The sequence below is a fragment of the Opisthocomus hoazin genome, chromosome 4, assembly GCF_030867145.1.
Source record: "Opisthocomus hoazin isolate bOpiHoa1 chromosome 4, bOpiHoa1.hap1, whole genome shotgun sequence".
Lineage (NCBI taxonomy): Eukaryota > Metazoa > Chordata > Aves > Opisthocomiformes > Opisthocomidae > Opisthocomus > Opisthocomus hoazin.
Window position 1 is genome coordinate 78,952,724 of NC_134417.1, and position 26,963 is coordinate 78,979,686.

Below are 26,963 nucleotides of genomic sequence, written 5' to 3' on the forward strand. Positions count from 1 at the left end.
TTGGTGGGAAATGATTACACAGTGACAGCCAGTAAATGTCCATTAGGAGTTGTCTTTCTACATGCTGCTCAGCTATGGATGTCAGGTGATCGCTATAAAACCCATTGTATAACATCATTGTCATCTACATGGAAAACACTATTGATCAGCACTGCAGCTTCTCTTCCGTATGATGCAAAACATACTACAGACTAAAAGCTTTATCCACAAGAACACACTTCTTGAGACACTTCTTTCCCGAACTGTAAAATAAACATAGATCATACATTCCACCTCGATTTTGTTCTGTTAATGCCTAACATAAAAAGTTCATAAGTGAAAAAACTTCTGAGCAGCCTGTCTCTGTAAGCTATCAATACATAGGAAGGAGCTAATGGTGCAGGGGCAGCTGATGTGTATGTAGCTATACTGATCACCAATCACTCTCAACAGATTTTATTTATTTATTTATTTATTGCTAGAGCTTCATTTCCTCTGAGCAATAAACTCCTCCCTGTTAAGGAACATAATCTGCTTTAATTCTTTAGGATCAAAATGAGAAAACAGTTTTTCTAGTGCTACTGGAGAGATTTGCTATGACTAGGGTAACTGGAATTTAAAATGTGTTTCAAGATTCACAGGAGCTACACGTATGCATGGATTATGTAAGAAGCTCAAAAAAAAGAACCTCCCATATTTAACAGATAACAACTCTCACTGATAGAAGAAATCAAACAAGCAACCCTTCCTCCCAGACCCCACCAACATCCATGAACAATTTAACTCTGATCCAACATGAAGCTGGTTTAGAGTCACTTATATGCAGATTTAAGTCCTGGAAGGATATTCTTAAGTAAAATTTACTATTTATTGAAGTTTTTTTTATAGCCATTGCTGGTAAAATGGGTGAAGCTATGTTACTTACACACATACGCTGATGTGCAAGTCTCCAGTGAGCAAGTTAACATCTCTTTCTCCTTTATTGTATTTTGGCACTATACAATCCACTTTCTAATTTAGGGAAACGAATGGACAAACCGTTTAAGCAACAACCAGTTTCTTCTTACTGTTTCGTAGTATCTGTCTACAACTGCAGTGCTTGGGATACTTACAAATATAAAATACATCCAAGAAGGAGAATGAAGAAACAGGCATGGTTTTAACACTGGTTTCAAGTTAGGTTATAAAATAGCTTGGGGGACCTCTGCCTGACAACTGAACAGTATCATCATTTGGTGAAGTACTTTAATAGTTCTCCTCATCATATCCTTCAACTTGCAAAAAATAAAATAAAATTGTCCGTTATTCTGATGAGCAGTTTACATACTTGTCCTCTGCTTTGTTATCATTCATATGCCATGACACAGTTCAACTTACATCAATTGGTGGCATGTGTTGATGAAAATGAGAGACGTTGAAGGAATATGAAAGAAAAACAAACCCTAACAAGGCCTCACACACAGGCGCAGTAATTCTCTTGCAAGTTAAAAATTTGTCGTACGTATTCAGCAATGGTATGCAAACTATTATGGGACATTTTTGTAAGAGGCTTTTAAATAACCTTTTGGACATACTTAAATGTCAGATTTTGTTTGGCACTAACCACCAAACTGTAATAGAAATAACATTTCCCATATAAACAATGCTGCTTTTAATATGCACGTGCTAAAGATTTGAGACAGGCTGGCTGTTACCAGCTCCTGGCAGTTCAGTGCAAGGGTAACGCGCTGCGAGTGATTTCCCTCCCCATCCACAAAGGCTGGAAGCGACTGTTTCCATTTAGGTAACCTCTGAAACATCCTGAGGAAAGGAAAGGATGGCAGGGCAAAGGAGTAAAGCACAGGGAAAATAACGTTCACCACAGGTGAACACTAATGTAAACAAAATTTTAAGGATGCAGAACTGCAACCAACTATTTCTCCTCAAATTTCTGGTAGCGTTATCAGGATAAACCAGACTGCAGAGAAGAGAGCTCCCTGGAGCAGAGCCTCGTGAAGAGACACTTGGATGTTTGCTGTGAGAAGGGGCATCACAGGAGACGCCAAGTGAAGGGGGAAGGTCTTGCTGCTGGAAAGGGACAGCAAGAAGCAAGTTGCAATGCATGTGGGGTGAGGAGCCATCCTATAGACAGGGAGACAACTCAGGTAAAAAGCACCTCAGGCCCACACGACCACAACTATTTCTTAAAAGGAAGCTCAGACAATACTTTCTTAATACATCTGAGACAAAGCCTGTAAAACGCAGAGCAGCCTGGGGAAGATAGGTCAGCTGTGGTCCAGGCTCTCCTGCTGAACGTTACACAGAGTCCAGCTCCCAGATGTCCTTCATACAAGTCCAAGAAAGCTGCTCTCTTACAGTAGAGGACATTTACAGTAAATAATAATCTTTTTCCATCTGCATTGCCTATTTCTTTCCAGGTGTTTCTTGCTGAATGTCCCCCCCCCCTTATCACGGGATGGGGGTGGCTCTCCTTGCCCCAGCTCTAGTCCCTGCCATGCATCTTCTCCCTCTGCTCAAGCCTGTGCTTGCACCAGGACTTTCCTTTTGTCACAGCATGATCCAGCTGGGAGAGACAGGGCCCTCTGCATGCCAGGAGCAGCCCGACTGCACAACACTACCGCACCACTCTTCAGTCCTACCCTTACGATTAACATCAGATTCCCCCGGTACGCCGTTATCTTCACTTCTACTCACTCTCTCCTGGCTCTTTTATCAGCAATCACACAGAGTTAGCTAGGTCACGCAGGTCTTACATTTCGCTGTGCCAGGCTTGCATCAAAGAACTTTTTTTTTGTTGATGTGACATTGATGCCATTCAACTCCGGCATGAAACGCTGCCTTTGGTCTAACAAAAACAGCCATGAGACTCACCACGTGGCAGCCCTTTCCATCCAAGCTGTCTGGATTTCCAAAGGCACAAAACTGCTGAAATGTCAGGCACCTGGGTATACCAGTGCCAGTCAATATAAGGCTATGGAATATAAAATTTCAAGGGCACAGATGAAGCTGTCGTCTTTTAAAATTATTTTGCTTCTTGCACTGAAATAACGTACATATCCACAATATATAAATTATGTTCATTTAATATGAAAAGTAGACCTTTTACACAGTGCAATACAGCAGAACAGTGTAATTGAGAAAATAAAAAGGCAGTTGCACTACTGAATTTTAGTAAAAACTTATGCATTCAATGATGCATCTGAAATCTCCTTATTTGTCATGTTACACAACATATTTCCCCCAGTATTATGTAAAGGTACTTTTCAAAATAGATCTAGTGGAGTGTTAAATACACCACTCTCAGCCCTCAATTAAGAAGAGTTTTAGACAATTAGCTGAACTCTGCACGACAGCTACTTTCCTCAAGACCAAATTCAAGTGATTCCATTACCACCTAGAACAGAATATGCCAGTCCTCGTGTGGAGCTATACAGATCGCAAACACTGCAAACAAAGACGTCGCTTTGCTGATTTAACTGAAATTCCAGTGCTTTTCTTCTGGAAAGAATGGGGTAGAAAACAAAACAATGAGTGGTTTTACTATGAGCTAAATTAATAACCTCTGAATGAGTTAACGATACCTCCCATACTAGGATTTTAGTGTTAGTTTTTGTAAAGCTCAGAAAATGCAGAACTACAAGATCATAGATGTAAGCCAAGAAAACAGATGTATTTTCATTGTTAAAGTACAAAAAAGCTGTGAATTTTGCCTTTGGTTATTTCTACTTTATGTTAGTTTACATGCCTGTTTTAGCTTCAGGTTTACAAATGAACTCAAAACTCCATCAACAGAAACCAGAATTTTGCCCAGTTTCAGCATAAAACCAAGCACAACACAGTTCAGATAACATAACCACAGGAAGAGTATAAATCATAAGCTACAGCCCAAGAAGAGAAAGTAACTCATGAGTCAAGCTTGGGAGTTTACTCACTTGGGTCCATATTTAATCAAAAAGCTCCACCTGTTAGTTCAGGACTACAGTAGGACTAGAATCCAGGTAAGCTTTAACCCACTTACTCTTTAACAACAACTTCCCAGAAATTTTGTAACTGCTGTGAATCGGTTGGAAATGTTGTCTTCCACAACCATACCAGTTAGAGTCTGATAAATGAACCAGATGAAGTTACAAGTTTGAATTTGATTTGAATGACACCAAATGGTGACTCCAAAATTCCAAACCGTATGAAGAATGCGAAGAAAAGCAGCAGTTCTGCAGAAAATAATCTTCACCTCTGATTCTGTTACAGTTTGATTTGTGTGAGCTCAATACTTTTGCACATAAAGGCTTTTAACAAGCCATTAATAAAAATACAGTTCTGACTTTCCAATTGATGTACATTCATCTCCCATGACAAAAGCACTATAAGGGCGGATTTTGAAAGAGCGTATTGACTGACGCCTGGTGCCTACCTGTCTACAGGTGAAGACTTTGAATTCCATGGTTTCTTCACTTGGGCATACAAGCCTTCCACTGTCTGCCCTTCCCTTGGGCTCTGTGGCCGGGTGCTCAGCATTACTGTGCCGCTATTTGAAGAAGAGTCATAGGAAGCAATCCCAGCGTACATCGGGTCCGCATCACAGCCAAACGTCCGGTTAAAATCCTGTATCTCTGCATAGTCACGTTCACGAGCTTGTCTCTCTCGAAATTCTCGAGTTTTTGCTTGAATTCTGAAAAATTAAAACAAGGCTGAAACTAATTTTTCCCCCCCAATCATTTGAAAGTAGCAGTTAGCAGACACTTTAGGCAGCCCATCTTAACGAAAACCACTGAAGGGTTTCCAGCTTCAGTTTGTCATGGAGCCTCAGGTTTACCTTGGATATTGAAGTCTAGATCAAAGCAACGCTACAATCGACGCTGGTCTTTAAGGAAGAAGTCTGATTATCCACAGTCTTTTATTTCATTATTAAGTAAAACAGGACTAGTCATGGTTGTGGGTAAACAGAGTTTACCTGTTGTCTTATGCATTTTAGGACAGAAGCCTGTGCTATTACCTGACCTGACAGAGAATGGCCTGACACCATTCATATCATACTGTACTCCATCAAAACCGAACAGATTTAATGGTTCTAATGTTTGGTTTTAGAGATGAATTTTAACGTACTTTCTTGGCCCAATACTACAGAAATCATACTTCTTTCAGAATTGAAAAACTTCGTAAGGATAGGACACATAAATATTTATGTATGCATTCTTGCAGTAAACAGCAGAAGAAGATTCTTGTATGAATTGTTTAAAATGTGCATGTTTTGTTGATAATGTAAACAAACTGAATCTGGCATCTCTCAAAAGTAGGCAGTTTCTTCTCAGAAAGTAACAACATGTGTCTTATGTTAAAGAAAGAAATGAAAGGTGATGCTGTCATGGGACTTTGTATCTAGGTGCACTTGTTTAGCTGTATGATAAAAAGTGACAGATAAAAACTGATGACATTTAGGAATCAGACAAACACAAATAGAGCACAGGTCATATTTTCAAAAGCACACAAAGCTATTACTAAAATTTGATCTGTGCTTCAAAGTTTCTTTGGCATTTTAGAAAATTTGACGTATCACACACACATGCACAGCAAACTGAAAAGAACAACCCACTCCCCCCAACATTGTCTGCCCAGACCAATTTAATGCTCTGTCATCATTGCAAAATGAAGCACTCAGCTGTCTCCTCCCTTCCATTAGTAAAATGTGCTCCTTTTTCATCTATTATTACAGCCATGGCTACACAGTGTGACAGTACCTATCCATTCAGACTACAGCTCTGCGCACCCCTGTTACGTGCCATTTCCAAAGACAGCTGGTTCACCGACTTTTAACAAGGGCAGCCCACTCAAAGCAGGCTACTTTTGAAAGTAAGCCGTGTCTCCTCTGAAAACAAAAAAAGCCTTAAGTAACACTGACATTTTTGGAAATTTTAAACTTAGCCACCATCTAGATTAGTCTTTGCAAAAAGAAAAAGGGGATGCACAAAGGGCAGGATTCGGGCTGCAGTGTAAGACATCGGTATGCCTGCAGTAGGTGAGGTCACGCCAGCTACTTGTGCAGGCTCCCTTTACAGTCCACAGAGCCATACATCAGCAGACTCCAGAGCAGCTGCTATGCTAGTTGGTGTGTCCTAGCATGAGCAGAGTCACTCTACAGACACTTTCGATGCTCTTGTTTAGGTCTTCCTTGGGAACCTGGATACCCAGCCTTGATTCTGCTGCTTAAGCATAGCCAGCTACGGCCACCTAACATCTCCAGGTAATCCTGCTGGACCTCCAGCTGCTGGACAAGAAGCACTCCTGGAGGTCCTTGTCACACCTGCCAGTCCCATGCTGACATCTCAGAGGCTGTGATAACTCAAATGACCCAGACAACTGTGCTCAAGCACGTGAATCCAGCCCTGGGCTGGTATGTGAACATCTCAATTTAGGTGTCTTCCTCAGACTGAGTTCCAAGCAAATTGTTTTTTCCTATGATAGCAAACATCACTGTAACAAAAGAAGGGAATGGGAGGATGGCCTGGATAGGTAGACCTATTTTCCCCCAAAATCCCACAAGTATTGACCAAGGATATTGGATACAGCTGACTGATTGAACTCCCTTCAACAGCCATTGCCATCTACATCGATGGTTCAGTGATTCGCATATATGTCCCGAGTTGTACCTCAGCCTAGTTGTTCTTCTCATGGCCACTACTCCTGACTTGTACATCACAACTCTCATTCATATTCAGTCACAGTGGAAAGAAAAACAACCATAAAAAAAAAAAAGGCAAATAGAAGAAATCTGAGAATATTTAACTTAAACCAACATATTTTTTTGTATTGTGCACTTTGAAAATACAAAATTAATTTTTTTACTCATTGCTTTTGATTATGACAGAGAAAATGGAAAAGAAAACTCTTAACAGTATTCAGCTGACAGCATGCTCCTCCACAACTTCACCAACATCAAACGGGAATTGTTTTTTGGTTTTTATTTACAGTGAAGAGGTACTGAGGTTTAAATCCAAATCCATTTCAAATTTAAACGGTGTTTCTGCATGCCTATTTTTAAAATAAAAATGTATGATTTACATTGTCCTATACTGCAAAGCTGCAGTTCAGAAATGTTACCACCTTAATCACTTGGAAGGTATCTATGCCAAAGGAAAAACAGGCCTGAAAATGACCTGCCCTTGTTGATTCCTCTCTGTTGATTTCACTTCCAGTTTGTAGTCCCGTACTAATCACCCTGCGGAGGAATGCATTTGTCTGTTGATATTTGTCCTCTGAATTGGAAACCCAAAGGAAATCAGAAATTTCCTAGCGATCGGCAGATTTAATTTTAACTTCAATGCACAATGTGTTATCAAATACTGGAACGTTGGTTGACACCAATTTGAGCAAAAAAATGTCATGTATTTTAGACAACCAAAATTTCAGTGTATGAAACCCAAGCAATAATGTGGCATAGACCAATCCAGTCAGAAGAAAACATTGTCATCTGAAGTGCTTACAAAACCGAATTACCTAATGATAACTGGTGATACTGGCCTCAGTGTTACACTGCCTGCTATGAGACGTGCCAGTGAACTTATCTAACTTTTGACCAAGAATATCACATCACTCTCCACAGGTGCACACGAGTGTTCCCCGTTTCATGTTAACCAACTTTTCTCATGTCTCTGCTTATCATCTGTTCAATGTGTTTAGACGTAGCACCATTTGCAGCAAGAACATTAAGACTTTCCCATGCACGGCTCACTGAGCGATACTTGTGCCTGTTCAAGTGGGAGAGAACTGATTGTTGAAGTGTTATGTAAGTAATTACGTTCATATCCACCAGGAAATTTTTTAGAATATTTTCTACAATTGCTAATACAATGTGTTAATACACACATGTAGTATTAAAAATCAGAGTCTGAACGCATTATTAATCTTCCTGTTAATTATAACCAAAGTACCAAGTGAACATTTGCAATAAGCAGTATTTCACAAAGTATAACCTTAAAGTGAAACTTATAAGATGTCCGACTATGCTGACACTTAAAATATTCTGATTTTTTCTCTTAATTAATTTTCTCTAAGTGTAAACCACTGTGCAAGTCCTATCACTTTCACTTGACAAAAGTATAGGCATTCTGATTACTCAATATATTTTTTTATTATTGTTTAAAATACAGCTTTGATTTTGCCTTCTTCAGGACATACTCTATTTAAACATTCTGTCTCCAAACCTGGAGGAATCAAATGACCAGGGAAAATACGGCAGACTTATTCTTGAAGAGAAAAACAGCTGTCAGCTGAATATTGTACTATCCTTTTTGCAAGTATAATAGTTTTTAACTCTGAATATATTTTCATGAAGGAACCTGAACTTAATGGGATATTATTTTTTATGTTGATCCCCCTCCTTGTGTGCATGTGTGTATATGCATGATATGGCCTAACTCATTTGTTAGCATATACTGAATTCAGTATACGCAGAGGAAATGCCAGTGCGGACTATTGTGGGAAAGATTAAAATAATTATGTAAACACACTGTGCAGGACAGACGAGAACCTGGAGTTTGCTCTGTACTGCCACCCTAAACAGCAATGCTCTTGCTGTTGAAGTCCAGTGCCTGGAGCAGTGTTTGAACACAGTTTGGTTTTACAGTGTGGAGATGTGTATTAAGCTGTCTGCACTGAATTGTATTGTTTCGCGACATGACACAATAAAACTGCATACATCTGAGATTTCAGATCAGCTAATTCTGAGGATTTATGGCCTTCCTGCAGATTTTGTGTGGGTTTACCAATAATAATAATAGTCCTTAGCATTTACATAACTCTTCTCATCTTCAAAGAATTTTGCAAAAACTGCTAATCAATTTTGCAGTGCTTAAATGGAACGGAACTTTTAAAAATACAAAAGCTATCCAAAGAAGCTTCTAAACCCTTCTTGCTGAAGTGTTAATACTGGAAATGTCAACAACGTACTGTCGCGCTTTTGAGACTCAAATTATAATGTTCAGTACAATATAAACTATCCTCATGCATTTGTGTGCCATTCAATTCCAAAGCTAATGATAACTGCTTCAAATGACAATATTGTTAGCTGCAGAACTTCCTATAATTGTTAGCAGAGCTTTTGATTGCAAGCTAATCCAGCAATGATAGACATACCCATTGTATAGCGATTCCTACGCACGTGAAACGGTGGTCACAAAAGTAAGGGAACAGCTTAAGCACTGCTGTCCCCAGCAAACAGCAGCCACTCCTTCATTCACTCCTTCAAAACTCTGGGAGCGAGAGTCAGCTTTCAGATGAAGGTAACTACCGTTTTAAACACCTAAATTTAGGTGTCGACCTATGTTTTGGACTCCCAGAAGAGCTGGCCAAGATTAAGTCACATCACGCATCTGCCCACAGGGTGTAGAGAGCAGTTCAGCCAAACAGCAGAAACGTGGCCATTTTCAGGTGAATCCAAATCCTTCTCTGGGCTCTTCTGACTGTGCCAGGTACCCCTGCCTTGACCACAAAGGGCATTTAGCCATGTAGCTCAAATGTAGATACCAAATTAATCACATTAAGGAGTAATGGTTTTAAACTAGCAGAAGGTAGATTTAGACTGGATATAAGGAAGATTTTTTTTACCATGAGCATGGTGAAACACTGGAATGTCCACTGCCAGAGAGGTAGTGGAGGCCCCATCCCTGGAAACATTCAAGTTCAGGTCTGAGCAAGCTGATCTAGTTGAAGATGTTCCTGCTCACTGCAGGGGGGTTTGGCTAGATGACCTCTAAAGGTCCCTCCCAACCCAAAGCATTCTATGGTATTAGTCTGTGAGCCAATTCCCACCCTGAACCAAAGGTTTACAGCAGTTCCGTCTGAACTAAACTTTAACTTTTTCCAGTAACAGAAAACTCCAATCTGTGGTGCTGGCAGAGTTGTTGTGAGTAAAAGTGAATACGCAAAGTTGGCAAAAGAAAAGAAATTGACCCTAATTTCATGTAGTGTTCAGAGTTAAATTATAAATACATTCCCAAACTCTTGGTAGCTTCAATCTCCTTTGCGGGATTTTTTCATATTAGTGATTTAGATCCTTGCAACAAAACACCTACTTATCTTATTTGCTGAACACGGCATGGGAAGGATATTCATGGCTAGTACATTACATTTGCCATTTAAATGGCAGCAACGTCCTCCCCTAAGAGCAGAAACAAAGCTGGCTGCTGCTTCTGGTGTGCAATTGCTTGGTCAATTCAATTAATCCTCCTGCTGCTGCCAGGATTCAGCTAGTGCCCAAGTGATAATCCACAACCTCGCCTTTTCCACCGAGGCTCACTCATTTACAAAATCAGTATTGAACGCTTGCAGTTCCACATACGCGAGATGGCTGACAATGTTTATTAAGGATAGAAACAGCATTGTGTAAGGACAGAAGCTAAACGACAAGCCATTCACCACTGCCAGTTCTCAGTTCTTCTTGCCATCAGACTGGCATGCGTCGGCATGAGGGATTGAAAGCAGTGAAAAACAACGGCACGTTTATAAAGCCAGTCAGCTTGTTTAAGTTAGTCAGATGGGCTGAACACATTCGGCCCAATTTTTGCCAGATATTTTGTCTAATAAAGAGGTCAGGAGGTGCGTTGGCCCGTAGCCAAATTTTGTCAAATTTGCCCCCTCCTCCTTTGCTAGTGAAAAATATCTCGCAGGCACAGCGCGCCAGCAACTCAGCCAGGTCTTGCTGCTCCTCCTCCCCCTCTCCTCAACTGCCTTCAGGGCTTTAATGGCCCTTTTTCTAATTTTTGGCAATCAAGACAATATGGGAGTTTGTCCTCTCCTGCATTTTTCTTTGACCTTTGTCTGGATAGAAGCAGAAATTTTCTGGCAACTACTCTTCTAATGAGGGTACCTTGATTATAGGCATTATTGTGATTTCCCTCTGAACTGGCATATGACACTTAGCTTTTCTTATCATGATTAGAGCCAGTCAGTTATCACAGTTATAACCACCTCTCAGCAAAGCCATCTGCTTTCCTGGGAAAATAATTCTAAAGTATCACAGTGGGCAATGGATAATCACAGGCAGCAACAGTGTAAACAAGAAAGACACCTCTTCTTCCTCATTTGCCCCCCCTTTTCATTTAAAACTTTAGCATCTTTAAGAAAAAAAGTCAGAAAATATTGCTACATAAATATGATTTTTAAATTTGAAGGCTGCAGACCAACCTTTTTCAAGTTAATAAAAGAAAAAAATTCACAGTTCTGCCTCATCTCCTGTGTACACAAGTGTGGTCAGCTGGCTACAACATGACTGTCCTCTGATCTCAAACACATGGAGAAACACATACAAAATGTGGTCAGTTTGCCACAGATCAGCACAAGTGTACAGGGCCAAAATCAGAAAGGCCAAGGCACAATGTGGACTAAAAGTAGCAGGGAGCTTTGAAGATAACAATAAATCATTGTGTAATTGCATTAGCAGTAAAGGGAAGAGCACAGAAAAGGTTGATCCCCTGCTCAGTAGTGAGGGAACAATATTGACAGATGATGCTGAGGAGACCTAAGGCTTAATGGGTTTTTTTCTTTGCATCTGTCTTCACTAAAATGGTTGATTGCAAGCAGGTGGCCCGCACAATTGACACTGCCACCAATAACAGAAAGATCCCCAATCTAGCAGCAAAAGAAGTAGCTAGAAACTGGTTAAACTAGTTAAGCTAGTTGAACTTCATCCCACACACAGAGTTGTCTGAGGCAGTGTCAGACCTTTTTTGGGTATCAGGAGCACCTGCTGAGGACTGCTGAAGTACTGAAAAACTAGAAAAAGTCAAACACGCCTTGGAGGAGGACAATTATAGACTCATTGGTTTAACTTCAACCTCCTTTGAAACAAATTGTTGGTAAGCACAGAGAAGGTAATGGGATGAGCAGTAGCCATCATAGATTTATAAACAACAGATGTGATCGAGTCAGTTGGATTTCCTTTGACAACCCAGTCAACAGCCTTGTGAACAGAGGACAAACAGTACATCCCAGGCTAAGAAAAACAGCTACGGGAGGGATGCAATAGGTTGAACCAGGCAGTTGCTACACAGTATCTAGAGAGTAGCTCTCACCAATTCACAGTCACCCTAGATGGATGGATCCAGACGTTTTCTACATAGGTTTCTCTCCGAATTTACTCAGATTTTTCATTATTAACTAGGATGCTATTGAAGCTGCAGAAAACTCAAAAGAAGGAACACTGGAGGAAAGGATTAATATTTCAAATATTCTTGAAAAATAGAGTAGACTTCAAAAACAGAATTAACTTCAATGACAGCAACTGGAAGGTAATTTACATAGTTGGAATAATTAAGCATATCAATTAAAAGTAGCGGAAAAATCTGTGAGTTGCTTTTTCAGGAAAGGATCAGGAAAGGATCTGGAAATTCTACTGGATGACAGATACTCGCAAGTCAGCAATGTCAAGCTGCTTGGAAAAAGAAAAAGACAGAGTGGGGACATAATAGCAGTCTCCAGATAAATAAGGAGGAAGAGAAAAATGTTGTCCATCTCTAACGCAAATACTAGGTATTGAAACTGCAGCAAGAATAATTGAGACTACATACTCTGGGCAAGGGAAATTTCTAATGAAAATGTAGTGGAAAAGATTGCCAGGGGAAGTTGTAGACTCTATGTCATTCTAAACTGAAAAAATCCAGGATGAAACAAACATCTTACAGGAATGGCGTACACAGGAGACGCTACTTTGGAATCATAGAATCATCGGTTGGAAAAGACCTCTAAGATTGGAAAAGTGATCTGATCTCTCTTCCAGATCTATAATTCTGCACCTACATAGAAATTATACACACATATATTTCCTACGTGTTGGATATACAACAACAGAGAAAGATAACAGGGACTACATACAAAAAAGAAAAAAAAACAGCTATCCACCACCTCAGAATTAAAGAAATGCATCTACACAATCAGACAGGCTTAATTTTCTTTCTCCTTCAACAATCACAGCCTGTCTGCCAATTAGACTATATGATAGTACTTACTGTCTCTCTGCAGTTCCCCCCTCCTCAAATCCCACATGCAGAAGAGATGCATGAGAATTTCCAAAACCTTTAATGAGCTACAACCCAGGAGGGCTTGTAGTTGAAAGAAAAAGAGGGTGGGGGGATCAAGGTGATAAGGTGATTACTATAAGTGCCCTAATACATTAAGAAGAGAACAACATGCTCATTTTCATAAGGACTTTATAAAGAAGGCTATTAAAGAAGGCAGCAAAATACAAATGAAGATGTAAAGAAATGAAAAAATGTAGGTGAGAAAGTAAACATTATGCATATAAGCAGGTGAAGTGCAAACACCAATTTGAAACTGAGTGACACTGAAGAAACTAAAGGAGACATTAGAATAATTTCTTCTAGCCTGGTAGAACCTCTCATGTATTTTACTCCCACCTTTCCTTATCCCCTGACCTTACTGATTCACCCTTTGTCTTTCCAAAGTGAAGACACATCCCTGCAGCAGTGTACATCAAACCTGCTTTCTTGGATCTTGGAGTAAACCAGTGAAAATCCTTGCTTATTTTGATTTAAAAAAAATATCCATAAATTACCACCATACTTACATTTCAAAGGAGCCTTCAGGCTACTTTGCAGTTTAATGGTCTGCAGCATTGGGGGGTGGAGTGTGTATCTACTTTGTTTTTTTAACGATATGTTTCAACCAGCACTGAATGTATCAGGTACACAGGCAGTACGGGTCCTCCTGTCTTCAAAACAAACACTACGAGGACTGAAATTTTCTTTCCTTATTTTGAAGTCTGATCCAAGGGTCAGTGACCCCAGCAGTGGAAGATCACCCAGATGGGCAACTGGGACAGTTCTCCTGCTGGGAACCATGTTGCATCAAAGAACATCATTGCTGTCTGCAAGCAAAATGGAATTTATTTTTTCTTTTGCATTACAAAACTGGCCAGAAGAGCTGGTATTTTCACCTATGACAACAGATCCCTGATCATTACATTAATATAGCTCTAAACTGCTATTTAGCTATTTTGCTGGACTGAAGTAGAAAGGAAGATCACGAGATCCAGCTGTTGCTGAAACACAACTTGGGAGAGCTCCTGCTTCCGTCCCTCCTCACTCTAAGAACACTGGTTTCCTCTCTAATGCAGGCTTTCTTGGACCATTTCTTCCCCTAAATTTTTTTGTTTTCCAACTGGAGAACAATGCCAGAAAGCAGCACTGGTGGGTGACCTCTGAATTCTGCAGTTGGATGTGTAAGGAGCAGCTGTTCCCGTATGTGCAAGAAACATGACACAGGCATACCATATATCAAATGGTACCATATATCAAATCAGTCATTCCCAGATACTGCAGGCAGTAACTGGATGTCCAGCTACAACACTGTCATCAGTAGGCTGAGCTAAGACTATCCAGCATCTACGCTCCTCTAGCTGAAGTCTAATAACAAAAGTGGGCGTAAAATTTTGCTGCTAGTTCTATTTCAGATCCATTATTCTGTGTTTCTAGAGTACTATGTATAAAGTAGACTGATCCTGAAGCTGGAAAATGAAACAGTCCAAAATGACAAAAAATTACAATGAAAAATCCCACAACAAAGCAAGGGATTATGTGAATATCACACACTGAAGTTGAAAGAAAAGCAAAAAAAAACCCACCAATAGAGAATATAGCTGGTAAGTCAATATCTTTGCACAGGACCAACGAATTAGCACCCGCAACACCTCTCAGGGTTCAATTCTAAAACCTTGCTGGGTCACAGTACTGAGTGAGGGCATAAACCTACAGTACAGTCAGAGCCAGGTTTCTTATAACCCATTAAAAGGCTTGTTCCAGTAACTGGTTACAAAATAACAGTTCCAGCTGCCGTGTGAAGGGGGGGGACCTATCTGCCTGTTGTAAATGTATTATTAGATGTCTTTCTGGTTAGTCAAATACTTGCCGCTGTATCCAAGAATTAGAAGAAAATAGTGGTTTTAGTGCTTTATCTTACTGTGAGACTCCTGTAGTGCAGTCAGGAAAATCTGATGGGCTCTCAGTTCTGCTCCACTCAACAACAATAAGTTCAGTAAGTTAGTAATTATGGTACAGCTTTTTTAATTCTGAAATGAGTATTTGCTACAGCAACTCTACCTGTAACATCATAGTTTATGGTAGATCAGAGGACGTGCTGCTGCCTTATCCTAAAGTTTGTGGCATTCCGAGGTGAAACATAACATATTAGTGCTGTTACTTAGAACTGGAATTTTTTACAGAGTGCTGAACTTATATGATCTGCAAGACACCTTAAGCAAATTTGTAACTCAGAAAATTGCATCACTGTAGAGGAATAATAGAGAAAATACACTTTCAGCACAATGTCTTAAAATCTCTATACTTACACTACGTAGCTAGAGAACGTGAGGTGCCTTGTTTGAAAAACTACCTCAGCAACTATTCCTCAACGAAAGCTTCTATTTACATATCTCCCTAAGTCAGTATTTTTATGAAGTGGAACTGGTCTGAAATGTTTTTCCAAAGCTCAATATTCTCATGCTTCACTTCTGTGTTCTCTTACAAAAATCACTGCTATTGATTTGTTTTCATGTCCTGCACCCTCATCTGTTATGTGAAAAACCACTGCCAAAAACAATGCTACAAATCTCAGTGAAACTGGAATACCCCTTGACAAGCAGACTCCGTCTCAAAATAAGTGAGAATGAGAAACACATTGCTCTGATTTTCTGATTCACAGAGGAATTTCTCCTCTCTTACAGGGAAGGGGGTGGAAGTTTTATCAGGAAAGATTTTACACAGGTCACTTTAGAAAACATTCACATTCTGAATGTTCACAGTAATAACAGATTCAGAGGTAATAGTTCTTGTGAAAGCTGTTAAGTGGCATCACAATACAGCAGCAGCAAAACTAAAGCTGAACCTTTGCGTTTTTTTAACAACGCAGATAACACTTAGGCTATGTAAGAAACAAAAAACCTCTCCCTATCAGAGTATGTTGTCTTTTTGCCTAAAAGTAAGATGAAATTGCTTGATGAAAATATTTTGCTTAAGGGGGAGAAAGTTGGGGTTTTCCAATAAAAATATTATGGTCACTCTGGGAAATCTGGAAAGACACCAAGACTGTCCTGCTGTTCAGCCCCTTACTCCATCTGATACTTTAACAGTTCCAGATGGCCTTTACTACAGGATGACCTCCCCTCTATTCTTTTATTATGACCTTTGGGTCACAAATTATCTATAGGATGCTGCTGTCATTCTGTAAGACACTGTTGTACTCTTTCATCTAAACAATAAAGATGCTTAACATTAAAACTCATCTATGTTAGGATGACCTTCCAAAGATGATCAAAACAGACAGTTATTCCAATCAATGTCACTGATGGAGAAAATATGTTTCATTTTTTGCAACACTGACATTAAGAAACTAAGGCGTGGTTTGAAATCAGATCACTTTTGCAATTCTACTTGGCTAGAGAGCACAGCATGTTACATAAAGTATCAAAAATATTGCTGTAATGGTTTTGATGAGTTATGTTGATTAGAAGGATGTGGCGGGTTTGTTTTTTCTAAGTTACTGATGTGGTTTTCATGTAAACTTCATTGATAGGAGGTAATAAAACTTTATGTAGGTTTTTATTAATTATTTGTCTTCCTCTGTCATCATAAATGGAACACACTGAACTTGCATAGGAAAATATAATAAATAGTCCCAATGTACTAAATAAAGTAATAAGGTTAATTTCTTTCCTGCTGTCAGTAAATTCATGTTAGCAGTCTCTCGTCAGCTTGACATCAATTAATGATTTTAATTCCAGACTCTTGTCACAGTACTCACCACCCTTTCGTCTAATTAAAATGGATGATGCATGATGAAGGGAAAACACAAGACTTCTGTTCTTGTTGTAACATTTCTATTCATTAGTATACTTTTACAACAAAGGGCTTGTGGCTTTAATGGCACTAGAGAAAGATGAAGAGAAGTTTATTATATGCTGGAGATAAAGACCCTTATACCCTTAGGAAACATGTAATAGAGGAAGGATTTTATGGCATGACCGAATCCTTCAGCAAAAAATACCAAAGTTATTTCAACTATTAATGAACAGACAGAGTGTTTCACTCTAGATTTAGGAAAAATAGTTATGTGAACACCACACACTGAAATTTTAGTCTTGTTTACTTTCGCACCAAAAACGCTGGCAGCCTATTGATGGATTTCCAGAAGTGAAGGCAAATCTGCCGATACGGAGCCAGCTGCCCGACCCGCCTCCCACCGACAGCATCTCTGCAGGACCCAGATCCCCGGTCACGTCCCCCACTCCAGCAGCTGCACCAGCATCGCTTCCTGCCCCCGGCCACTCCAGGCCTCTCCCTAACGCCATCCCAGCCAGGCTTTCACCCCGCTGACAGCACGGCATCGAGGCCGGCTGTGCTGCACCAGGCCCCGGCGAGGCTCCCGGGGCATCCATGGCCGGAGCTCCCTCTCCCGGTCCCGCGGCCCCGCCGAGGCCGGCTCAGGCGACGCGTCCACAGGCACGGGCAACACTAACAGCAGAATTGTGTACATTTAACTCCCTTTGCAGCCTAGAGGAACAAGAGGTTATGTTTTCCAGAACAGAAAGGGGGCAAACGAGCGAAGCAGCAGGTGTCTTTGCCAGATGATAACTCTACGTATGCGCACACAAAGTGCGGTATGGCTTTGCTGTGCGTTAGCCTTCTTCCAACAAGACAGCAGAGACTAGAGTTGTACGGTTGCCTTTTCAGAGCAGAGGAAGCCCCTGGCTCCAAAAGCCCCCACCTGACGGCTCCATCACCCTCCCAGAATTCCTGGAGACAGGAATGTCACAGCGCTCCCACCAGCACCACTCTAACGCTCTTCCAAGAGGTTTCTCCTTATCTCTTCAAGACTGGTCCTCACAGCACAGGTGCTTAAGCACCTGATTTTGCATCCATTTCAGTGGAAGTTGAGGAAGAATACAATACTAAGATTAAAACACTTCTATGGGCAATCCAGAGATTTATAGGACATTAGTAAAGCTCTTAAGTCAGCGTATTAACCAGAGAAAACATCCCAGAGGCTCTTCTTTCAAGAGGGGGAAGTGCCTCTAGAGGTGGATTAAAGCATAAGCGCTATTCGCCCATAGCTGGGATCACATATTCTGAATCACGAGTTTACATTAGAATTGCTACTTTCACCTTTCAAGCATTATTTAGCAGTGAACCACACTAGATACAGCTGAATTTCTTAAGAACTTGAAAGACACATGTTTATTTAATTCCTCTGTTATCTACTACCTGGGTACAAAGAGTAAAGTTGTTTGTGTTGGGGAGCCCTTGGGTTGCTAAAGGAAGTCAGTCCAAGGCTGAAGATAAGGCTGGCACACTTGGCCTTGCCTTTCTGGCGTCAACGACTGCACGTGCCCGAGCTGAAGAAGGGCAGAACATAGGCAATGGTTTCTGATTTCCTCAAGATATGTTTTGTAATGAACACAGAGATGCAGGGGATTAAAAAAAAATACACCCCACAACAAAAAAGAAATCCAAGGAAAAATCCAAGAGTAAAAGAGGGAGAGATGGAAGGTATCAGAACCTGCTGCTGGAGGTATGTCTCTCTCCAGCGAGGGCCACCAATAAAAACCAGATGACAAAAGCATTTGGTTTTCTGAACAGTATTTCTGTATTCACATCTCCTAAGAAAAGACTATACTACAAGGTCTTGAAGAAGTCAGAAAACATTTCAGGGCAATCAGGTTGCAGGATACCGATGGACACATTGGCTACATATTGAGAAAACCCTATTCTGGGAGCCCCTCAAAGACCAGATGTAGAGAGTTTCTTAAGCGGAAAGGTCTTGGGCTTCCAAAGGCTTAGCTCCAGTAGCACAGTAGAAGGTGACCATCCATATGAAAACTGACTGGGTTGTAACACTAATTCTTCTTGGTCATTAACAAAAGTTTCAAAATCTGGTTTTAAGTCTATCCTACACAGCAATACCTGTGTAAGACTATAAGTAGTTTGAAGCATCTCTGAAAGCTCAAGATACACTGCATGCAGCTCCACTCTTAAAATCCAAGTCGGTACTCTTAGTAAGACAGGCCAACCACAGGTACATCAGGAGACTTTGGAATTGATAGACCTTCTACAACAAAACCAGTAAGGGCCCAGGGCTGTTTTCTCAGTCTGTCTGAGTGAACGTAGCATCTCAGTGGTAGCCAGTTTTAGTAGTCCATTAAACTACTAGTAGATGGATGAGATGACAGCATGGCAAAGAGGGGCTCCAAGTTATAAACCAGCTGTGATCTGGCATAGGAATAGAGCTAACTGAATCCAGGTCTTAGTCGACTTCCTCATGACTCTGCAGTACAGTCTCATGCTTAGGAGACACAAGGCTAAGTTCCGAAAACCCACTGCTTAGTTTTGCCTTAAGGTTTTGATTGGTGCTATTGCTGGGGAGAAGAACGCTTTCCAACAGCACACCAGAGCCCACCTGGATTTTCAGATCAGTGCTTCGCACATACTCAAGGATAATGCAAGCAGACTTCTTTTTCTGGAGTAAACCAGTGTGAAAGAATAGTAACACGGCGACAACATCCTATGGCCTTGGATGAACTGTTAATCCAACATTTGGAGATAGCAAGCATTTTACAGCACTTTTGGTGAGATTGGTGGGTGGTCTCCTCAGATGATGCTCCTAATTGTTCCAGTATCCTATTTCATTGAAAGCTGCCTCTATTTTTAACTAGATAATTTGATTTTGTGTTCAAAACTGCTTTAAGATTGTCGATAAACATGTACCATATACAGCTTAAGAGATACATAGCTTAAGAGATACTCTCCTTAATAAGAAATTATTATTAATAACATGTTTATTAAAAGCAATTTTATTCATTTTAAGCATGGTAAATTGAAAAACATTAATTTGCTTATTTGTCTCATAATCTATATGAACACTACTTTTAAGATTTTAAAGAAAATATTACTGTTAGCACAATACTATTAAAATTACCAAGTCAAAGCATAATAATTCCATGAAATTGTGGGCATGATTGATTTTTTTAATGGACCGTTCACTTGTTCTCTGACCCCCTAAGGATTTTTGCTCCTAGCCTCTCATACATAGTAAATTCATTAAATCCAACCTATTTCCCCAAAGTATTGCATCATTATAGAGGTATACAGTATCAAATACCAAGTAAAATAGAGCAAGTGAATTGTACTGCTAGAAACATCGAGGAGGCAAAAAAACACAGAAAACAAAGTTAAAATAGCAGCCATTCTGAAGCAACACTGACAGTAATATTTTACTGTCTCCTAGTAAGCATTTTGAGGGATTGTTCAGTTAATCTGCAAGAGTACTCTTCATTAACAGCATGTATCTAACATCATTATTTTACAGGATCAAAAGGAAACTCTCCGCAATCTAACTGCAACAATATTTAGTCTCTATGGACCAAATCAACATCTGAATTTTTCAGAAACATAAGGAAGCACCTCACACATTTGGTTGCTATTTTATTGTCTTTTATTAGTCATACATGCCACTACCCCAAAGAACTTGCATTCTCTTATAGTCATAACACAAAAGAAAGCAAATACACAGTCAGGGAAAGAGAGTAACGGGAGGAGGAGGATGACCCGTGTTACGATAACATCAAGCTGTTACGAAGTTCTGGCACATGCATTTTCTGCAGTTTCAGTGAACACACAAAATTGTTTTTACGACACACAAGGAGTGAGATTCCAGGAAAGATTCAAATTGGTTAGCACAACTTGATGGACAGGGATTAGGAATTTGCTCCATGCATCAGGGGCTATACAAATAATTTCATAATTCTACCTTGGTACCCAGCGTGACTATTGCAACCTCTCTCACATCACCACATGGACAGTCTATACTCTCACCATTCTTACTGAGAGAGACACAGAGACACAGAGAGACAGAGAAAGAGAACGAAGAGAGAGAAAACGTTACTAACTGAAACCTCAACTCTTTCTTCTTTGAATAAATGTATATGGCTGATTTTCTGGGGACTTAAGGTCACTCAGAAACCCCCCGTGCTGGGCAAGCTTGGGCTCAGCAGAGCGTATTAAGCCAGGGATCAGTGCTGTGCATGTGTGGCTAACCTTGCCCCTGCCCTGAGCTGCCTGGAGCGACGGAGGCAGCTTTCCATGGCTCTGCATCCCTGGCACGAGTTTATCCACAAAGTGGCTGGTCTGCCCACGCGTACAGGGAAGCTGACTGCACAAACACCCTCGTATGCAAAGTCACTTATTCCCTTCAGCTCCAGTATTCGCCTTTGCCATTTAATGTGAAAGCACATTACTCTTAAAAACAGGAACAAATTTAATGACCCTGCTTCACTTTTGTTAAAAAAGAGAAAATAAAAAACTATCAGACAAGTAAAAAACAACCAAGCACTGTGATCCAGCTACTTTCTACTGTCAGAATGGACAGAGAAAGACATGAATAAATTTTTACCTCAATTTATGCTAGTAATATCTGTTAAAGGGTAAAAAAAATCATGTAATGTAATCCAAACAGATGATCACAAATGATAAAGTTTCTGCAGTTTAACAAGTTACTGCTGATCTTCATTATCTAATAAATGTATATGCCTAGCCAGACTTAACTATAGTATAAATCACTCAACCCTAAAAGAACTGAAAGCAAACCATTCTAGGTTTAATTGAGGAGACTACACAAGCATTACTGTGGCTCTGCTATACCAGAGAGCTGTTAGAGTGATGAAGCCACCATTTATAAACTTCTGTTCTTACCGGCAGAAGACCAAGGTGCACAGAGATGATGGCTAAAGGGATCATTAGGACTAACTAGTCATACCTCCTATACACGGACAACAAAATTTCCCTCTGTAGTTCCTGCATCCACCCTCAAGTTATGGTTGAGCTATAGCATAATTTGTAGATAAATCATTCAAATTCATAGTTCACTTTCACTGCTAAATGTATCTGAATCTATTTACAACTCAGCATTCAAACTCTGTAACCCTTTAGTCTCCTTGCTGAAGAGATGTCTACGCAAAGAGGCCTTCTCTCCACGCACATCCCTGAACACTAATTAATTTACGACCTAAGCTTTCCAAGATTTTGACTAAATTGATGTAAGAGATACCAGTCTAGGCCCCAAATATCTAGGGCTACAAGAGACAGGACGAAAAGTAGGTTGAAAATATTGAGAAGAGCATATGACAAATATATTATATAGGTTTTTAATGTTAAGGGAAGCTGACAAGGAAAAATAGAGGTACTCACCACTCATTTTTACAATTAGCAGTTTAATATACATATCATTCCATAAACAGACTGCATGACACATAAATAGACTGAACTCCAGTGACAAATATACTGGTAAGTATAATTTTAAAGTTTTTTTCTAAAGATATCAATGAAAAAAATAGATAAGCAAGACTTTGAAGAAAAATACAAAACATACTTCATTCTATATAAATATCTGTTTTCTGAAAATGTCAATAAAATCAGTTAAAGAATATATAGAGAAAACATTTCATTTTATTACTTTAGTCTCCTCAACAAGGAAAGCAGCTCTGGGTCTATAAAAGATGCTTAATGCAGCCAAAGAAGCTGTTGATACTAATGTCCAAAATAAATCCAGCTTTGTCTTGTTATTTAAATTGTATAAACATATCAACATTTGGGAAATTTCATCAGTTAAAACTGAACTTCAATTATTTAATTTCAAAAACAAACTCCCTCTATCAAGGTTTAAGCAAATACTGAAGTCTACCTCTCCTGTTCTTGCTTCATTCGTATTCTCTCCTCTTCTGAAGTAAGAGCTTCCTGCACTTTTATTTTACCAGTTTTCTCACTCTTGTCATCTTTGCGATGTTTGCCAAACCTGTTAATAACACACAAAAAAGAATCTAACTTGTGAATTGAACAAAACTGTATTTTCCTTTTCCTATGACAAAGTGAGTGCTCCAAGAAGGGCTGCTTGGCAACCAGGAAGGGAAAGTGCAAAGACCTCAGAATCAAAATTTATAATATTTTCAGGCTGCTTTTGCATTTTTTGTGTAGGTCTTTTTTTTTTTTTTTTTAAATTTCATTCCTCTTAAAAGTTTATAGAATTCCTCACTAAAGAACAGAATAAAACAAAACAAAAAAAACCACAAAGGACCACATTCCTTTTTTCTGCCAGGATTTTGGGGTCACTATTCTTAAATACACAGTCAAACAATGTTTTAGAAATTACCCAACGCTATCACTGCCAAAGAACGCGACTCCAGTTTACATTAAGCGAAGGCTTTCATGTATGAACTGCAAGAGACACAGCACTGTATGTCTGACAACTGCCCGGAGCGCAGTACCACCCTCCGCACGCATCCCACAACAGCAGTTTCACCACACAGTGGACGCCATCCAAAAATAGAAATTTACTGTTTTTCAGCACAAAGTTTTTTTTTTAAATTTCATTACTCGTGACTCGTTTACCCCAAGGGTGCTCCAGTGCAAGCAGGGTGAGTGGACGGGTGGAGCTGGCTGGGCTGTGCCAGACAGAGCGGGATGATGCCAAGCCAGTGTTTGCCCTCTTGTCTCCCCTTCCCCTCTACCGGCTACATTTCAAGTATTTTAGGTTTCTTCTATACTTGCACATTCCACTGTTTTCTTTTAAACTTTCAAGCAGAGCACAGTTTGGCATTTGAGATAGTCAGTTATTATGAGGACAAAATTGCATGTGTTTCAGACATAGTCTGAAAGGAACGACTTCTGTATAGGGTGAACCAAACAAGCACTTAAATACAACCCTCAAATACATCGGAAGTTTAGATGACAATTTTCTATTGAAGTCAGAAGGGATAACACATATCTGTTAGACGGTATCTTATTCTAATACATACCTATTAAATGTGGGATCATTTATCATACCAAAGGCAGCAAGAATTTCGCTTTTTTTTAATCAAACGCTCAGCTGAGAGCAGACCAACACTTACAGCACTCCACACTCAGGTTCACATCAAAAGTGAGATAAAAGCACTGAAATGTGCCAAGTCCAGCAATGGTGTGGACAGGACACCCTGAACGCTCACAAACAGTGAAATAAAACAGAGTTCTTATAACTTTCTTCTGACCCATGAACGTAAACTGTTTAAACTATTTAGAGTCCACCAGGCATTTATAATATTTCCCCTTTTGTTCCTGTTGATTCTAATACAAAGCCACTGTGGGTTGAAGACGCACCACACAGTGACCTTGCCAAATGATTAATTTCTGGCCACAGTCAAGAGTTATTATTATACTGCGTAACCATGTTTATGGCTCTTAGGGCAGCTGTTTTAAAACACAACACCACAAAAACACAGCGTAGGAGCATGTACACAAACTTTAAAGTGTGTGGCTGTTCTCCACAGTTCCCAGATTGCTCATTTCCAAAGTAATTCAGGCATCTGAAAACTAAAACTGTTCATTAACAATCACCTGAAAAGGGAAAGGCAGAGGACATGATAGGGTTAAGAAACACAGAATAGGACACAAAGTTAAAGTCTCTGATTTTATAATGTTATCTGTAAAACTGACATACTTAAATTCAGTGACTAGAAACACCAGCATGGATCGTTTAAAACATCCACCTGTTTATCAGAAAGTAGTCAAAACCATTGTACAAAACATTTACATATCTGACACAAGAGATTCAAATCAAGTTCTGCATGTCATACACCAGACAAAAGAGAATGGTTAATTTTAAATAGCCCTAAATCCTCTAGCCGAGAGAGGAGTTTTGGCAGAGAAACAGTGGAACTGAGCCATTTTACCCTGATACACAGAGAGTGCCGGGGGTGGCAGGGGTCTGACTGACGGAACACACAGACCTGCAAGGAGAAACGCAACATATGTGGTACTGTAGCACAGCATCTCTGGGATGCCCACGCTTGCTTCTGTCTCCTGTCCTTCCTTGACCCATTCAAAAGGTCAGGCAAGCAAAGGAACCAAATTCTAGAGTAGCTAGTTTGTTTTTGAAAATGAACTATTGGTTAATAAAAAAAAAAAAAAAAAGAAAAAAATAGATAAAACTGAATTAGTTAGTATGCATTAGGTTTTGGCAGCAAAACAGAATTTCTACCACCATAAATCAATTCATTGCAAGTATAAACAGAAATATACCGAAATCAATACCTTATTAAAAAAAATAAAGTACACAGGAAATTTCTAATAATCCTTGTAAGCAATCTAGTAAATGTCTGGTCAGGCTGCATGATTGTGGGGAGACTTTCTAACACTAACACATAAAGCAAATCTAGAAAAAATCGATGACTTGAGTTTCCAAATCCGACCGCCCAAGTCCAGAACACACCACACTTGTGCTGCATTTCAACGGAGGCAGAGGTGCGTTTACCACATGGGCAGCGCTCGGAGCAGCAGGAGGGTTCAGTTTGCTTGGACTTATGAGCAAGCTGCAGCAACAACCCTTATCCTCTTTCAGGGCTTTCTTCCGATTGTCTGGGAACGAACATTCCTTCTGCCCTTGGGGACCATTCTGATAAAGTCTCCAGAAGACAAATCTGGTCCTTTCCCAGGCATTTCTAAGTGTGGCCATACTGTTCCCACTCTGACTGGAGACTTTCCAGTGGCCAGCTTTGACAGCTCTCTGGTCACCCCAGCAGTGGGCAGCCTGGCAGAGTATGAACCATGGTGGTCTTGCAAAGTTGCCTTCTCTGGACTTTGTCACCCGCAGAAGTGATATATCTGCCATAATCACCACTGCCTGTAACAAGTTCAGCAACACTAACTGCACTGTCCCTACACTTGAACCTGGAATAATCAACGCCATCCTTCCTCATCCCTGATGGTGGCTTCGTGTTTTTAACACCATCACCTGCACAGATCATGTCTACATGATGCTCATAAGTCATGAAGCTGCAGTGCGGTTTGGAAACACACTGCCCTAAATGGGTCTGGATCTGAACAAGTCTGCATACTTTTAGCAAGACCCCTGTGCAAAAATATTTACAAGTTCAAGGTTTCTCTTTTCCCCCGAGGTCGCACGTCTAACTGCATCTCTGTTAAGCTTCAGCTTACCATAGTAGATATAACACACAAACAAAGGAAACACATTTTTCAGGCTCCACCAAGAGCTTGGGAAAAATGTTTAAAAGAACTGCGAGGGGGACACATATGTACTCCCCCTGCCCCTCCTTTTTATTTCTGTAGGAGCAGTCAACACTCCCCACTCCAAACCTCATTCAAAGGTTTTCGCAAGATTATTCTTGCTGACAACAAGTGTGTTTGCTATTTATTTCCATTAAAATTGTTTGCTCCATGAAGTAAGATTTATAGTCATAATGAAACCCATAGTCCAAATCAGCACCCTCTCCACCAAATTTATAACATACATTTATAAATTATTTAACATTCCTATTCAAGCCAACTTTAACTACAGAAGAGCAACATCTCACAGTACTAAGGCACACCATTAAAGCAAGCTCTTAACACTCCCTCAGCCGCGCTGTGGTGACTACACTGGTGTCAAGCTATTAAAAATCACCAATACTTCTAATTTCCTCAGGTACATGTTTCCTACTCTGATTCATGGACATTAAATAAAACAGGACACCTAGAAATAAAAATAAGAGAATTGAGACCACTGAAATTCAAGCAGTCTATGCAATGTCCTTTCAAACCACCAACCGCACATCCCACAGCCACCCGGCACTGTCTGGGCAGTGGTAAAGCCCTTCCCGGCTGCTCTCCAGTGGCCCTTGTGCAGCTGTGTGAGTCACAAGCAGCAAAGCATGGGTCTGGTCCCCAGAACTACTCCTCATATTTAAAACAACCCAATTTGAATGCATCGGCCTAGTGAAAAGATCTGGTTTACCTCTGTAAAAGTTTCACCATCTTAAATGTGCAAGTGGTACAGTCCCTGCCTTGCCCCATGAACATTCATGTGTGCGCCACCTTCCCCGCATCCCACCAGTACCTGCACCATTGCGAAGCTTACTTCTTTACAGCTCGGCTACTCAGAAGGAACAGAAGATGGAA

The 26,963-nt window shown here is 40.2% G+C and overlaps 1 protein-coding gene across 11 annotated transcripts in view; it reads right to left on the reverse strand.

The window, feature by feature from the left end:
* Nucleotides 1-26,963, reverse strand: part of PARD3 (par-3 family cell polarity regulator) — a 471,104-nt gene that overhangs the window by 96,726 nt on the left and 347,415 nt on the right. For 8 of the 11 annotated variants that reach the window (XM_075419690.1, XM_075419689.1, XM_075419687.1 and 5 more), the window contains 2 exons: nt 22,717-22,827; nt 4,391-4,648 (listed from right to left, as the gene is read on the reverse strand). In XM_075419690.1, coding sequence (XP_075275805.1) covers nt 4,391-4,648; nt 22,717-22,827 — 369 coding nt within the window. The remainder of the gene's footprint in view (nt 1-4,390; nt 4,649-22,716; nt 22,828-26,963) is intronic. The other 3 variants (XM_075419691.1, XM_075419692.1, XM_075419686.1) reach the window with 1 other exon arrangement.